The sequence below is a fragment of the Anas platyrhynchos genome, chromosome 3 (assembly GCF_047663525.1).
Source record: "Anas platyrhynchos isolate ZD024472 breed Pekin duck chromosome 3, IASCAAS_PekinDuck_T2T, whole genome shotgun sequence".
Taxonomy (NCBI): Eukaryota; Metazoa; Chordata; class Aves; order Anseriformes; family Anatidae; genus Anas; species Anas platyrhynchos.
The window spans coordinates 115,514,335-115,531,357 of record NC_092589.1 but is presented as its reverse complement, the minus strand read 5'-3'; the positions used below and the strand labels follow the sequence as shown (position 1 = coordinate 115,531,357).

Below are 17,023 nucleotides of genomic sequence, written 5' to 3'. Positions count from 1 at the left end.
TATGGACTTGCATAATGGCATTTGTGAGGCAAGTAACTTCCTTTAGGACACAGAGATGGCGTGAAGCTGTCACACAGCAAGAAACTGGACTCTGCAGGATACCAGCTATTTTTATATGTCCTACTTGTTTCTTTTTTTTTTTTTTTTTAATAAAAAAACATTCATAAAAATAGAATCCACATTTGGTTACCCCTCTGGCCGCCAGACACTGGGCTCGCTGCCTCCCTACTGACTTCTCAACAGCTCTGCACACAAGGCCCTATGAGGAGCAGCTTCAGTTTCATAATGCTGGTCCAGGATCTTTTTAATATCATGCAGCTACTGGTACATTTTTCACATCAGGAAATGAAAATGATTTTGATGAAGAGCAGTGCTGTTTTTAGCTGTAAGATAGGATTAGTCTACTTTCCAGCTCTTGTTTCTAAACAGAATCCGTGCCAACTGGAAATTATCCAGTTGGTTGAAAAATGACATGGGAGCAGTTTGGTCAGGAATATTTGCTTTTTCACCCTGGGGTTTCTTCCATCTGCCTACTAAAACAATTATATCACTGCAAGACTGAAATTCCCTCGTCCGTATCCTGTCTGGTAGTGGTCAGTGCTAGCGGCTATTGAGGCAGATAGAAACCACTGCCTCTCCTCCCTCGACATAACTTGTAAGTAGCCTGGGCCCAGCATCTCCCCTTTAGGTGCTGGGCATCTGCTTACAGCTCCACACAAAGTCTTCTCCTTACCAGTCTGCACAAGCCCAATTTTCTGAAATACACTCTTTGATTTCATTAGGTTTGATAACGCTCTGAAGTCCTGCAGGCTAATTAGGCACTATATTGGGAATGAAAATACACTGTCATATTTTTCTTTTTTGATTAGCTGTGTGTTGACCACTACACGGCATTTCTCTGATATTTGGGCATCAATGCAGCTTCAGTTATTGGTGTCCTCTGAGGGCTGTGACCTGCCTCTGGAGATAAAACAGCCTCTCAAAGTGCAAAGCACGTTTGTGTTTTTTTTTTTTTTTTCCACTGAAGTTTATTCAAACCAGAAAGCATTGTCAGGTTTTTATAGGACAATGCAGAAATGGATGCTAGTGACAATATAAAAGCAGCTTAGAAGGAAGACTGTATAATCTCTCTTTATGCAGATGCTTTCCATCCATTTTCTACCCCGATCTGCAAAATCAAATTCACAGTTAAACTCTCCGAAATGATAACAGCATTATGCTCAGCTGTATCCAGCAGATTATAGCTAATCAGAGGTTCCTCGGTGGGCACAAAGCGGGTGAGTGTGGGAGGACGCTACCCTCGCAGTCCCTTATGGTGGTCTCTTTCAGGGCCATGCATTAATGTAATCATGGTAGTTGGTGGCAGTTCCTCCATTTGAAATGAGGAGGAGCAGATTGCTACCTGTAGTTATCCTTCTCCTGTCTGTGCATACACTCACTGGTGTCTTTCCATTTTTTACATCGCGATTCCCGTTGTGAGGAAAGCCTGTATCCTATGTAATAACGAGAAGGAATTCATTTTATTTTCTCCTTCATCTAAATACATTAACCCAACCAAACCAGGATGCCGGGAAATGGCCTCAAGTTGCACCAGGGGAGGTTTAGGTTAGATATCAGGAAGAATTGCTTCATGGAGGAGGTGGTCAGGTATCAGAACAGGCTGCCCAGGGAGGTGGGGGAGTCCCCATCCCTGGAGACATTTAAGAGATGTGAGGACCTGGCACTGAGGGACATGGCTTAGCAGTGGTCTTGGTAGTGTTACATCAATGTTGAGCTTGATATTATGGATCTCTTCCAGCCTAAATGATAAATTATTCTACTCAGAAAACATTCAAGTTTAATTTTCTTCATAGTAGCTCATAGAATCATTCAGGTTGGAAAAGCCCTCCAAGATCATCTGGTCCAACCATCCCCCTACCACCACTGTCACCCACTAAACCATGTCCCTAAGCACCACATCCAGCCATGGTGCTGTGTTTTGGATTTGGGATGGGAATAGTGCTGGTAACACCCCGCTGTCTCGGTGTAAGCACCGCTCAGCACCAGCCGAGTCGAGGACCTTTCTGTTCCTTGTGCTGCCCTGCCACAAGGAGCTCTCTCTTTGAAGAATTAGTGAAGGAAACACCACAAAGAGTTAAGCAGGTTGCAAATGACATGTACATAAAGAATTGGTAATGAAGACACACTGGCAAGCTACAGAAGGAAACTTTCATGAATCATAAAAGCCTTTTCTGGAAATAATCTTGCCTAAGAGATTGCAGTAACTCAACATATTTTTGCTGGATCTCTCAAATTAAAAGAGATTGCATGGTTACTAAAAGAAAAAAGAATGAAAACAACAAAAAAACACAACAACCCACAAACCAACCCAAAATAACCCCAACATACACATTCTGTTTGCTCGATTTGGAGTAGGGCAGAAAGTTTGCATTTTGATTCGCAGGAACCAAATTGGTTTTAAGATTACAACGCAACAATCTTTAAACAAAGCCTGATTTCGATGTAGATAAAACAAGTTTTGGAAGTGCTCGTATTTTAATTTTGGAGAGCTGGGGGTGTAACGCAGAGCTGAGCTGGTGCTGCAGTACGTATGGACTCGTGTTCCTTTCCCGAGGCACATCGTGTTCCAGTCCTGTGCTGAGCAGGGAATTGCCACCTACGTGTGACCACATTAGGTGTGACCCCCAACAAGCCCGGCTGAGGAGCAGCGAGTGATTCATCTAATGGCTTGCTTCTCCATGGACACCTTCCGTGGGACCACTCTGGAAACATTAATATCATTTTCTCCTAAGGATTGCGTTGGCTTTCTTCCGCTATGTCCTACAACAAATGAGGCTTGAACATCAAAAGTGCATATCGTGGTGCATTTCAATACTTGTAAACCTGCTCATGTTCTAGAAACTTTTTTTTTCTTTAATCACTGATTAAAATATAAAGTTAAGGGAGAACAAGACCAAGGAATCCATATTTCTTTCAATTTAGGAAACCTGATGGACCCTCTTGAGTGGTTACTGGACCAGACGCAGAAGTTCAGAAGCAGAAGGTCGTAGTTGAATCCAGTCTTTTGGTCCTTTTCAGCATCTCCTGACTTGAAACTCTCCTAGAAATTCACATATTCGCCTTTTATTGACCTAGATGATAACCAGAACTGTTAGTGGAGTCTGAGCCAAGCCTGGCCTGAGCCAAACTAAGCCATAAGGGGAGGTCTGAAGTGCCCTCATGTCCTGCAGAGGTATGGTGCATTAACCAAGCACAAAATGCAGAAAGGCATGCTGTGATGTGTTGTAAGCATCCCTCATGCATCTTTGAACCCTCAAACCCTTTTCTAGCCCATCAGGTGAAATCTGTTGGAATTGCTCGTGGCATCCATTCAGTTACAGTGGCTGCTGTGTGACCAGTGCGAGCTCTTTCTATCTCCTACAGTGAGCTGAATGGGCCAGGATGTCTGAAACGGATCCGGAGAGGCATTCCTGTATCCCTCTCCTTGCTGTCCATGCAGGCAGAAGGCTTCATCTCTGTTCTTCTCTGACCCAAGCTGATTTTTTCTTAGTTTTCTTTTTTACCACATATTTCTGCTGAAAGGTGCCTTTATTGAACTCCTTCGCGTAGCATTGGCCTTGAAGTGCTGTTTACGTGGGATTTATGTGGGTTTGCTGCTCACCCAGGGGTAGCACAGTGCTGCTCGTGCTGTGTTTTCATTGTGCAGCGAGACTCCAGACGTAGAGGCTGCAGCTTCCAGGAGCTGTTCACATGTATACAGAAAGCAGAGCGGCTTGAGTAATTTACAAACGAAGTGTAAGACGGAATGACAGATGGGCCAGGCTGACTGGCAAGAAGAAGGAGCAGTAAAACAGTAGCAGGAGAGCGACAGACAGTGGTCACACTTCTGCCTGTTCTGCCCTGTGTTATGGGCTGCAACAGCAGGCAGAGAGGCAAGAGAGGAGGTAAGAGCTTCCTTCCTTCATGCTTTAGTGCAGGGGTGCAAAGACTAAGGTGTGGGTGTACACTACCTTCTACATTTTTGTCTCTGGTCAACTGCTTGCATTTGAAGTTAACTTTAAGCACAGATTTTCTTATTAAACTTCTGAGAATGGGCATTGCTGCGTCAATCATTTTCCTTTCTACCTTTTTCCCATTAAAAAACATTCATAAAAGAGATTCTCTTCCCCTCTCCTGCTTGTGTTTTTTTTTTTTTTTCTTCTACTAAAGGGTTGTCTTCGAAATCATTGGTGTCCTTTCTCAATCAAACCTTGCTGGAACTCTTATTTTGAGTTATGTTGGTGCAGTTTGCATTTGGTTGCACTGAGACGGGAAGGGGAAAAGTATTCCCCGTGACTGTGATGAGAAACAGCTGAAATGCTGTAAATGTTGATCACTGCGGGCAAGCCAGTAAATCAGGAATGGGCAAGACAAGCATTTTATTTGTTTAAACCGTCCCACGGCTTTTTGTTGTTTATTTTTCTAGTTAACTGGGCTGAAAAAGACAGGGAATGAATAATATGGGTTTTATGGATGTTTTACAACAGTACATCTCCAAGCGTATAAATAAAACTAAGTTCTTCAGCTCTTTTAGTGTTTTCTTTCCTATATTTCATTCTCATATTCAGTGTTCTGGCCAGTGAGGTTCTGCTTCTGTGTCACTGGCACCAGCAGAGGTGTCCCTTGGCACTCCAGCAGGTTTGGCAACAAGAGACTGAGCTTTCTAGATCATCTGACTTTCTAGATCATCTAATTAAGTAGATTTCTCCAGAATGGAAATGGAAAATGGTGCTTCTCCCCTCACAGCTCCCTTGCGTGGGCGCTGTGACCACACATATGTCCTCACCTCGCTTTTGCCACACAGAAAACAAAAATGGTCCACCTTGAAGAGCCAACGGGATAAACCTTCAGGTTTTCAGTCATCCCTGAAAAGTAGCATAATAAATGAATGAACATTTCAGGTTCTGTTTTTTTTTACAGTCCCTAAATTTATACAGTGCTATGAATATTTTTCATGCTGTTTCTCCTAATGAATAACCTCGCAACCCTAGTTTCCTGCACAAGTTTGACTAGCAGCTCCTTATTTGTTAGTGGCCATTACATTTTATTTATTGCAGGCTTTTTCAGGAATGCCAGCTAGCCATCATCGGGAGAGATACCAGCTTGAGTCTACATCAGCACATTTTTTAGTCTGAGCTGGGGATTCTCATGGGGCAACTATCTCCATTAACTGGACTTCTGTTCGCATCACAGATGAGCCCATGAGCTGGATTCCTTTCAGATGAAATTACTCCAGGAGCGTGCCTGGTGTGCTCCAACTGCTAACGGGCATCCAGAAAGTCCTCAGTACCCCCTGTGCAGATCTGCTCCGACTGGAATGCCCTTGTTGGCAGAGATGGAGCAACTATTGGTAAAAACTAATTAAGTTTGTTTTTCTTCCACACCTTTGTTTGCTAAATTAAGGTGACAGGAACTTTAAGAGTTATTGATGCTGGCTACGAATATCCACAGCAATTTGTTGTGCTACCAATTAGATGTTGGGCGTAGATGTCTCCAGCAATAAGGCAGAACTGATAGCTGGTGTTGTGCTGTGTACATTCTTGAACTGAACGCTCCTTGGAGTTCACTGTATACATTACCTACCCATTTATTGTTTTAATTCTTAAAAAATAATAAATAATAATTAAACAAACAAACAAACAAAAAAAAAAGACACAACACCAAATGCTTACTTCAGGGCAGCTTGCAAGGACCTTTTCTTCCTGCATTCATTATCAGCATTATTTTCATCAGTCTCAAGCCAAAATGCAACACTGCTATTTGGAAATATAGGAATTATTTTAAATGCTCCACAAACTTGCTCTTCTTTTTTTTTTTTTTTTTCATTACCAAATGTGATGGGGGAAAAAAAAAGGATTGAGGAACGATGCACAAAATAGTGTCCTGCATGGTAATGAAAAGGAGCTTCCCAGAGACCGGCCTGATGTCTCTGCAGGACACTCCTCAGGCAGGGGCAGAACTAAAGGATCTATTCCTACAACGTGCATTCGGCCAGCCGGCTGGAAAGCCTCCTTCCCGTGTTTCGGGGATGCGGCATCTGCAACTGGAGGGCTTCCAATGTGGAGCGCTCAGAAAAGCTGTCGTGGGCAATACAGTAAAATAGCAGAGCTCCTATGAAAAAAAGAAATGTAAAGTGTGGCTTTTCCTTCAAGCTCAGTCGTTGGGTGTGAAATGGAATTGAGAAGTCTCCAAAGTATATTAAATCACCCCCCTGGCATTGCCACAGGAACGGTTTATTTCATCTTGAAGGCGCCTTTGGTTTCCAGATCAGTGGAGCTAAGCAGGAGGAATGTGCGTCACTTTGAGGTAAACAGGGATGTGAGCTGGTTAAAAACAGAAAAGGCAACGCAGCAAAATTCTGTGCCCCTGACATTTGTCAGCCGCTTCTGAACCGCGAATGCTGCTTCCATGAAGCTCTGGGGCAGATCTCAGCTCCGTACCTTTTGTTGTGCTGATGAATTGGAAGCAGGACATGCATTTGTGTAGCTCGCTTGGTTTTCAAGAGGCAAGTCTGCCTCGTTTTGCTCGCCGGGAGGCTGGCGGTGCTGCTGCAGTGCTAGCACTCCTGGCTGGACCGTCCTTCTGCAGGAGGACTGGTGGCGAGGGATTCTCTTACTGCCTCCGTCCCAGCGTGAGGTGGAGCTATCAGGCTTCTTCCAGCTTGATGTTTCCTTTTCGAACCTTACTGGTTCTATGATTCTCTTTTTTTTTTTTTCTTTTTTCTTTCACGGCCATCTTTTGTGAGGTGATGAATTACCAATGCCTACCCCACATTATGTAACGGCTGCTACATTTTCTCCAAGTCTCTTTCTGGAGCAAGGCGCTGAATCTGCAAGCAATCAACCTTTTATCTACTATTTTTGCTGTTAGAAGCTGGCATGTAAGGACAGCAAAACCCTGGAGATGCAGCCTTCAGCATCTACAGGATCCGTGTAGATGCAGCCAAAACAGCACTGACCTAGGTCTAACACGGCAGAATGCCTGAGCCACAGACCAGGGCGTGCTTTATGGCTACGTGTGTGCTGGCTAGCATCAATTCTCTGCACTAGGTCACTCGTTATCAGGTCTGGAACACAAAGTGTGCATCTTTCTAACCGCATAGTAGGACTGAAAGGTATTGAGAACCCCTTTAACATTAGCAGGATGGCAATAGTACAAGCAAATCAGTTTTGTTTTTAAGCAGAGAGAGAAAAATTTAATGTTTGTCATTGTTTTTTTGTTTGCTTGTTAGGGTTTTTATATTTTCTAACCTGTACTGTTTTATTTCATCTTTGGCTCACAATTTACCTGCCCTCCACCCCTTACCAGAAAGCTAACCACAGAACAAGCTGCCTGAACTGGGGTAGGAAACTCGTGTTGGTTTGTTGATGTACCGAGACAGTTGTGCAATTTCAAAAGATTTAAAATAAATGAAAACAAATAAACGAGGGGGAAAAAAAGGCACAAAGAAACCCAACCTCTTTTTATGCTTGAATTCTCTAATATAAATGTGGTTTTCTATTTAGGAAGCGCTGAGCAGAATGGTGCACTGAGTTCCGAGGTGAGAAATACAACAAAACAGCAGGGTGACCAGGCAGTCGTTGCAGAGTACTTTGTAATTTCGGTTCCCTGGCAAAATACCCAGTCTGCCCTGTTTTTTTTCCCCTTCCTTTCAAAATTTCTCACATGTAGAAACGTTCCCATCTGAAACGTACACTGGTGAATGACAGCTGGAAGGGCACATTTCACAATGGATGGGGAGAACTTGTGCCTTAAGGTGATCGCTGAGTGATTAATTGATATTTTAGTCTCCTGCCATTTCTTAAAGGCATGAGGATGAGACCATGGGAGCTCTTTATTGATCATCATCATAACTGATTTAAACTATTTCTGCCCTTTCCATCACTCCTGCAATTTAACTGAGAATCAGTAGTGCTTTCTCATACCCACTTCCAAAGCTGCCTGGTAACTTTCACATTTTTAGAACTAGAAAATGTGATAGTTCTGATTAGGTTGCTGCTTACACTGGCTACTTTCATGTAACAGATTTATACACTTTCACTTGAGTTACCTCAAACTGCCTGTTTGCCTTCTGTGGCTCGTGAAATAATTGTTAAAAGCTCCTGAGGTGAACTGAATTCTTTGAAGTTCTGTTTAGACACATTTTTAGAAATGAGCCCCTTTTTGATGGACTTCAGAATTAGAGAAATGCATATTGCCGTCCCATAATCTTTTGTTCCTATCCTTTTCATGACAGTAATTAGCCTTTTTAATACTTCTGGGCCAGTAGTACTTCCAAATTTTACTGGTCTACATGCCTCTTGAATTTGAGCCTAAAGGTCTTAATAGGCAGTCTGTTTCATACCAACACTGTTGGTTATTTTAATGCAGATAATTCCCATCCTTTCACAATATTTCCTAACTTCTTACATTTAGATGTAGCTGGAGATACTCTGCTTTGTATCCCAAGCAGAGATCATCCACCTTTGCCTCCCGCTTTGGGCTCACTACTTTTCTGGCCATCCTTGCAGCCCCCTTCTTGTTGCTTTCCCAACCTGCCTTCACCTTTCATGATCTCGGATGACAAGAGCCATCCACATCCAGACTAGCTCGTTAGGGTACCCTTTAAGTGGCACTGACACATCGCAATCTTGAAATTACTTCCTAATGATATTTCCTAGCATCTCATATGTATATATATATACGTACACACAGAAGTGTGCCACTTCAGTGACTTTCCGTCCCTCTAGGATTAAGCTGCCAGCCCATTCTCATTGCTATAAACTGGGAACTTTCCATTGATTTTTCAATTTCAATTTTTCTTTTCTTTCAATTTTCAATCAATGCTTGACTTTGAAGAGCGCAGCCTCCGCATGTTCTGCCAATTTTCATCTTTCATCCGGTGCTCCGTGAGAGCTCTGTGGTGTTACAACCCGTGTGGCTGCACTGAAACAGAAGACATTGGGCTCCGAGATAGGAGTTTTTCTTCTAAGAAAGCTTATATCAAACGCAGAACTCATTTCAGGAAAAAAACTATTTCATAACTGTAAATTATGTCTTGGTTGTTGCATACAATTAGTTACTTGGATTCTCTTTTATATAAATGAACAGAAAAATGGAAATTGAAAAAACGTTTGCTTTGTTTGCCTACAAAACTCCAGGAAAAAGGATTAGGCTGAAGTTTTAAATCACAACCATCTCCTAAATCAAATGTGTAACAAGGGTGATAATGCGCGTAAACATGCTGAAGAATAAAACGTAATTTGTGTTGCAGCTCTAGGGCTCGAATCCAGCGCTCACTGACGGCTGTGGAAAGACTTCCATTGATTTGAATTAGGCTTTGGCTTTTGTCCTGAGCGAGCACAATAGCAGCGGAGCTATTCATGGACGAAGTGTTTGGAAATAAATCACAGGGACACAGCACTGGAAGGAACTTGCCTCGGCACAGCCCCATTCACTTGCTAATTCAGGCAGCCTTGGTTTGCAGTGCTTGTGTGGATACTTTCTCGTGGTCCCTCGCATGAACTGACCGAACGCCATCCTCAAAAAGCCTTTCGCCACTGCTACTGTAATTGGAAGGCTGTTTCTGAGTCATTACTCCCTTTGCCTAACTTCCAGACTAAACCTATTCATGCCAATTGTTTCCGCTTGTTTTCTGCCAACACAGCCCTCCGGTTTCAATAGCTTTTTCTTTACTCTGCACCGTTCTGGTAAATTACGGATGGCAGTCATGTCTCCTCTCCGGCTTGACTTTGCTAAATAAACTAAGCATTTTAATTTCTTACTCGGTAAGTTGTTCATTCCTTTTATCTTGGTAGCCGTTACGGGAACCTGTTCCCATTTGCCTTAATCTTTGTGGGATGCAGGCAGCAAAGCCTGTAACCTTAATGAGGTGTAATGGGGCTTTATATAAACTTGTTAATGCTTCCCTTGCTTTGCTGGAAATACTTTTCCAGATGCATCCAGTGCTTTGTTTGCCTCCTCATGGCTGCATTTCACCAGTTGCTTCTGTTGTGTGCCTTGCAGGCTCAAGTTCCCCCGGCAGGCTCCTGTTTAGTAGCAGCCATAGGTTTGAGTCCATGGGTGCACAACTTTGCCCTCATGCTCTGGGACTTGGAGCTTGGGCATCACTGCAGGAAGAAGGGGTCTTCTTCCTTGGATGGTGCTCTGCTCATCCTCACATCAGCTGTCATAAATCCCAGAATCATTCAGGTTGGAGAAGCCCTCCAAGATCACCTGCTCCAACCACTTCCCCTACCACCAGTGTCACCACTGAACCCTGTCCCCAAGCACCACGTCCAACCTCTCATTGAACACCCCCAGGGATGGTGACTCCACCACCTCCCTGGGCAACCTGTCCCAGTGCCTGACTGCTCTTTCTGAGCAGAAATGTCACCTCATTTCCAACCTGAACCTCCCCTGGCACAACTTGAGGCCGTTCCCTCTAGTCCTAATAATAAAAAGCCCAGGAACTGCTAGTGGTGCTGAGTGATGGGATATAGTAGCCAAGGTGAGGTTGCAGGTGCGGTATGAGGAAGGGCAGCCAGTGCTGAAGAGGGGCACAGAGTCCCCAGGGGAGCGGATGAGAACTACAGTGCTGGTCAAATGAATGGCACTGAAATTTGTCAGAGCATTAAGTGGGTCCCCCAGAGACGTACTTTGGATGGATGAAGATTGCCAGGATCCAGGAAATAAATGCACAGCTTCATGACTTTCTGCATTTTGACTCACTTTCTACTCTAAGATAAGCAACGCTACAGCCTAACCTCAGACATTTCTCTCTGATTTTTCAGAAATTTAAAAAGTATTCGGAAAGTTTGGAGACTTAAAAGCATTTTAAAAATCCTGAATCATAAAAGTGCTTTAAAAGGCCCTGAATTGAGATGATTGAGTCCTGAATTATTTATCCAAAAGACTTGAAGGGGGAGAGAATTTGCTAAAGGTCTTTAAGATGTATAAGATCCATTCTCTTACAGACCAGAGTGGCTCTGAAGGACTTTTACCCAGCTAAGTGCATTCAGCAGCTACCAGAAGTCACAGGCCAGAGCAATGAAGGCATGAAGCTCTTGCTGGGAATTAATATCCAGCAGGGAGGAGCTGGGCCGGCTCAAGATGCAGCTGAGGGCCATTAGCTGCAGCTGGTGATTAATGACCTTTGCTGAGGTCATTATGATAATCAGCCAAAAACGCAGCAAAAGCGAGCTGTGTGGATCCTTTTGGCTGGTGCAGTGGCTGTGCTTGGTGTTGGGATGAGCTGGAGGCTGGTTCCCTTCCCTGCTGTCCCACATCCTTAGGGGATGTGCTGTCCCCTAAGGGCTGGACCCCATGGGCTTTTTATGTGCTGTGCAAGAAGAAGGCAGGCGTGAGACTGGCCAGGGTGAAAAACCAGGAATCTTTTTCCTACTAAACAGCCAGCTGCAACAGGTAGTTACATCCCAAGTACTCAATATTATCAGTTAACTCTACATGTACGTCCCTCTGCTGTCCTGTTGCCTCCCTCCTCAGCCCTTTTTGCCCAGGTCCCTGCAGGCTGCACGGACGGCATCCCAACCCGGCCAGGGCTGCGGGGACTGCTGTGTTTGGCTGACCTTTAGACGAATTCCAACCTGAGGCAGATGTCTGCTTGGGAAAATTAAATTGTGCAAAAAATGTTAAAAAAAAAAAAAAAGTCTTAAAAAAAAAAATCAAACAAAGGTGTGAAATATTGACAATTTAAATGCTGGGTGCTGTGACTAGACCCGCTTGTGCAAACCCATCAGCTTCCTGCTGTTTGTGGGATTGCTGTGTGCCTTTCCTCGCCCCCGACCAAACCACTGAGCTCTCTTCTCTTCTTTTTTTTTTTCCCCTTCAAAGTATCCCCTGTGGTGAGAGGAAGAGGTGAGCGAGGTCAGGCAAAATGAAATGAAAATCATGAAAGCTTAATAGACCACGGGGAGGTTCTTCTGAAAGGCTGCCAGGGACGGAATATCAGTTATGGGGAAGAAGACCACAGAGCTGGCAGGGAATGAAAGGAAACGTGGAACATGCGCACCGAGGTTTCGTGTTCTTTGCCATGCAACTGGTTCGTTCTCCAGTTAACTCTTTCACAAGCCTCTGGTGCTGGCAGGAGGACGCAGCTCTGCTCATGGCCCCCTGCTGCCTGTGGTTCTTTGGGGTACATTTTTCAAAGTTTTGTACTCTTTGTCATGTAGCAGATGAGGACTGAAGTATTGATCAGATTACACAAATGGATTTTTCTGTTTCTCCTTCTGCAGCCCCTACCCGTTAGCCACTCTGAGAGATAAGAAATTATTTTCCTCCATGAGAAGTCACCTAAATATGTAAGAAAGTGCTTACTTTCGGATATGTGAGAGCACACGTGAGGTTATTTCCCACCTGACACAATAGCCTTCAGTGGATGAAATACTTCAAACAAGTTTTTTTGCAGGATGAAGAACTCCTAATAAAAGGGATTTTGTTCTGGTTGATTCCCCATCTTGTAAGGCTTCAAGTCTTGACTGCATATGTTAAAATGTTAGGACTTCACGTGGTCCTCGCTGGATGGCAGCCTCAGGTCTGAGGAAGCACAAATGTTAGACTCCGTAATAACCACTCCTTTTTGGTCTTAACATTTATGAATGTTTGCTTGTGTGCATGAAAAGACCCGTGCAGGTATCAGAGTTAAGGTCATCAGGTTCATCTGATGATGTGACGTTAGTCGGTGTGCCCGTAGCTTACAGAGAAAACAGAGGGAGTCTGATCCTCCAGGGGTGCTACTGTACCTTGAATTCCTGCTGATTTCCAGATCCAGAGATTTGGTATTTCTCAGACCTCTCTCACAGTGTTAAAATATCCTTATTTGCGTCACGTGCTTTTGGACATGCTGTTCTGTAGCGCAACATTTTTAAGCCTGAAATTTGTCTTTGGGCCAGGTTACTGTTTCCAGCCATCGAATCATTTTTTCCTGCTGCTACGCCGACTCTCAAGGACTAGGTCTATATCTGCTCTAAGCATCTAAATGACAAAACACCCAGAAAAAACACAATATGCAATGCAAAGCGAGACCACAGTGCTGATTTGAATGTAGCCCTCAGTTCCAGCAGGCCTGGCTGTGTCTGCTGACTCTGTCGTCATTCTGCACCGTGTTTGCTTTTGTACAGATGAGATCAGTCGTCTGGTATTCTCAGCCTTCTGCCCTTTTCAGCCTCATTTCATGAAGCGCTATGCCATCACTGTCTTGCTCAACTTTTATGAGAAGTTCAATAGCCGGTGGGTTCTCAATTTGAAAACTGCTTCCCTCAGACATTTTCCAGAGGTCAGCACTTTTCAGCCCGATGCTTTTCCCTAACTTCTTTTTGCAGAGCCCTGATTCACCCGTGGACAGCCACCCCCAAGGCTGAAACCTGCTGGTTAAACCGTCGTCCTCAAGTTCCAGATCGTGTTTGAACAGACTGACGTGACAGAACACCAAGTTAATCTTCACTGTTGTTTCTTTTTCATTTGCAGGAGAAATTTGAAGGCTTGTTCCGTGCCTACGATGACTGTGTGACATTCCAGCTGTTTAAGAGCTTCAGACGCGTGCGGATAAATTTCAGTAGTCCCAAATCAGCCGCTCGTGCCAGGATAGAGCTGCATGAAACACAGTTCAGAGGGAAGAAGTTAAAGTTGTATTTCGCACAGGTAATGAAATCTCATATCTACTTCTGTGTTAGTGCATAGCTTTTATAGAAATATTGTACAATAAAGCTGAATAAAAGCAATAAAAGTTTCTCCCTTGCCCAATATTGGTGCTAAAAGATTACTCAAACATCCTTCTGTTGCGTGAGCTGTACTTGCCCTGCAGGTCTACAGTTAATTTAAAGGACCACTTGGGACCCAGGTTGCTTATTCAACACACAAGTTACATAGCTTAGAACTGATTTACAACATCTGGTATTTGCTGTGGGTAACTTTCTAGCCATAAAAGAAAAAAAATAAAAGGCAGTAAAGTATGTAAGGTCATAAAAGAAGTAGGGCTGAATTATCTGGCTGCAGCCCTGAGCCACCGTTAGGCTTTCTCCAACCATTTTTTCCCTAACTAAATAGATGCATGAATTTTCTAAAAGAAGAACTTACTAATTTCAAGATAGTAGGGAGAAGAATGCCCCCAGCTTGGGGGAGATAAGTGATCATATCCATCACTTTCTACTTGAAAGTAGAAAATGAATGTCTGATTCTTCTTGACCAAGGGAGAGAGAATTTGGATCTCCCAGCCAGGAACTAGAAAGATGAGGGAGCTTGAGAGCCCTGACCACCACATCTTCTAATCGTATTTTAATAAATAGCCGTGGTCAGTGTGGCTTGTGGGATACTCACCAGTGCCTATAAGTAATGGGAGCATGCTTTAAGCTGCCAGATAGAGGCCTTAGGTTAAGGGCAGGCTCATTTGAAGATCTTAATTAAGCGAAGAGGCTGTTAAATTTTGAATCTCTACAGCTGGGGTAGGATAGGAGCTGCTTTGAGCCTAGGCAGAAGCAGAACCTTCTCAGGAAGATGGGAAACTGCAGCAGTGAAAACCCCAATATGCTTAACGGGTTAGATGGTTCAGAAGATTTTACAGCTGGATTTTGGTGTTGAAAATCTACCTCAATCCCATTTTAAAGGCCATTAACTCCTAGATCTGGCTCAGATGATTTTTTTTTTTTTAAAGGTTTTAAAACCTGCTGGTAAGCAGACTGGGGAGTCATTTCACTCTAGTTGAACAGTCAAGAGATTAACAGGAAATTTGAGATAACCCAAGAAAAAGAACAACTTGCATAACAATGATTCTTCTCCATATCCAAGCTGCTTCTTCCAACCTAGAAATTCTGTGATTCTGTGAAAACCATTTAGGTATCTTCTCCATATTCTCCAGTGCACGCAATCTTAAAAGAGCTTACTAGTTGTGTCCAGGGAATGAGTTTGTGGAAGCAGCACAGTGTCTGGAGCAGTGTGTGTTTGTATGGCCCTGAGCCAGAATGAATCAGCACTTCCAGACCTAGAAATTCTGGGGAACGTGAAGTGGAGAGACCCAAACTGGGCTTTTGCAGAATCCATTCAGAAATAGCAGGGTGTTTATCTTGAACTTGCTTTCATGCAAATGCAGTTCATTGCTTCTGGGCCCGAGTTGGTTTTAAACTTGCTCAGGTATGCCTGTAGCTGTGCTATAATTCGTGTATGCTGAGGTTTCTTTAATAGAAAAAAAAAAAAAAAGAGCAAGAATTAAACTAGGGAAGTTAAGGTAGAAATAAAATGAGTATAATTAGTTGCAAATGACTAAGGAACATGATAGATTCCTTTATCACATCAACTAAAGAAACCAAATAGAAAAGTTTCCGAAACTCCTGCCTTGGTGCAAGAATTACTGGTTTCTAATCTGATGCCTGCTCTTATTTAGGACAGTAGGCAAGTAGATCAAACAATACCATTTTAGCCTCAGAAGTCTCTTACCATGCAACTGTGGGTACCAAAGCTTTGCTCTTATTCTCAGAGAACATACACGATTGGCACAAACATTGTAGCTTTGCTCATGTAGCAGCCCCCCGCAGCGTATTTACTGTAGAGGAACCATCTGTAAGGTTGAGGGGAAAATTTATCTGCAGGCCTTGTCTGCTGAGACTGATGCTGAAACCCTGCCTGGGTGGCATTTGGTATTAGAAGTGCATGATTTGAGTAATCATTCCATTTCCCCATCACAAACTAAACAGTGTATTTGTTATGCTTTAAAGATTCAGACCTCTGAGACAGATGGAGACAAGCTTCATTTGGCTCCGCCACAGCCTGCAAAACAGTTTCTCATCTCGCCTCCAGCCTCCCCACCTGTAGGGTGGCAGCCAATCGATGATGCAACGCCTGTCATCAACTACGACCTCCTTTATGCAGTTTCTAAGCTAGGACCAGGTAAGCCTGTGGTCCTTGTGTGAAAAAAATGTTGGGCAAAACCAAATGAGAAATTGCAGCATGGAGGATAACTCGAGGGGGCTGGGGTAAAGCCTGTAAACTGGATTACAGCTTTGGATTTAAGTTGACGCAGACCAACTGGTTCTTTGCTTGAAAATGAGCTTTACTTTAGGTACATACATAATTATATCTTATCTGCAGCTTGTAAGTGTTGTTTGCGTAGCAGATCAAACTTGCTTGCACAATTTATTCTAGTGCTTGTTCTTCTGTTTCGCTGAGACAACTGATGGTTTGTGTAGGGACTGGACAAATGCTTGTCCATGAGTAGAGTATCTGCTTTAAATCACACCTGCTCCGTACGGCGTTTCAAGATGTGGAATACTTCATCAAGTGTTTAAGCATCACTGCATCACCAACAGAGTGGAGAATCTCTCATGGTAACAAGTCTGTAGAGAGAGGACTGCCACTCCCCAGCCCCAGCGGGATTGCTCTGTTGGGACTGTTTTCTCTTGAGCATGGTGTGCAGAAGGCACGGGATAAGTTGTAGCATCCATCAAAGAATGGATATAAATGGATAATGCAGAGAGACTTTGTTCTGTCTTCAGCTTATGCCAGGAACTGAAGCTAGCTGGGATTTCTGAGGCAGTGCTTCCCCTCAGAAAATGCTTATCTGATGAAACCAACGCTTTTCATTGGAGAGGATTACTTTTGATTTAGTTGTCATCTTTACAAAAAGTTCTCATTGAATGCTGTTAAAGCATCCCTTTTAAAATGTTCAAAATGGAAAACGTCCCCGTTTCAGGCCCGAGTTAGAAATCAGTCTAATTTACATTCATAACCTGTAAGGAAAAAATGGCATGTTAAATCACCTTCATACTGAAACAAATACTTTAGATCCCACCTAATAACAGTTGTGGGGGTCAGCTCATGAAAAATAGAGTTTATTTTTGAAATTCTTGGGGGATACGAGGATTGGTTTCTCTCCAGCTGTATTAAAGATGCTGTGTTCATGTTTTGAGAGTAGCTGTCAGTTGCAGACATCTCATCATCTGGGCATTTGTGTGACTGCACCCACCAACAGAATGCATAGGGTGCAGGAAGATGCTTC

At 43.5% G+C, this 17,023-nt stretch overlaps 1 protein-coding gene across 3 annotated transcripts in view; it reads left to right on the top strand.

Annotated features, from left to right (window-relative positions):
• Positions 1 to 17,023, top strand: part of RCAN2 (regulator of calcineurin 2) — a 78,632-nt gene that overhangs the window by 48,979 nt on the left and 12,630 nt on the right. For all 3 annotated transcript variants that reach the window (XM_005030419.6, XM_021279161.4, XM_005030420.6), the window contains 2 exons: positions 13,504 to 13,677; positions 15,744 to 15,915. In XM_005030419.6, the coding sequence (XP_005030476.4) occupies positions 13,504 to 13,677; positions 15,744 to 15,915 (346 nt within the window). The remainder of the gene's footprint in view (positions 1 to 13,503; positions 13,678 to 15,743; positions 15,916 to 17,023) is intronic.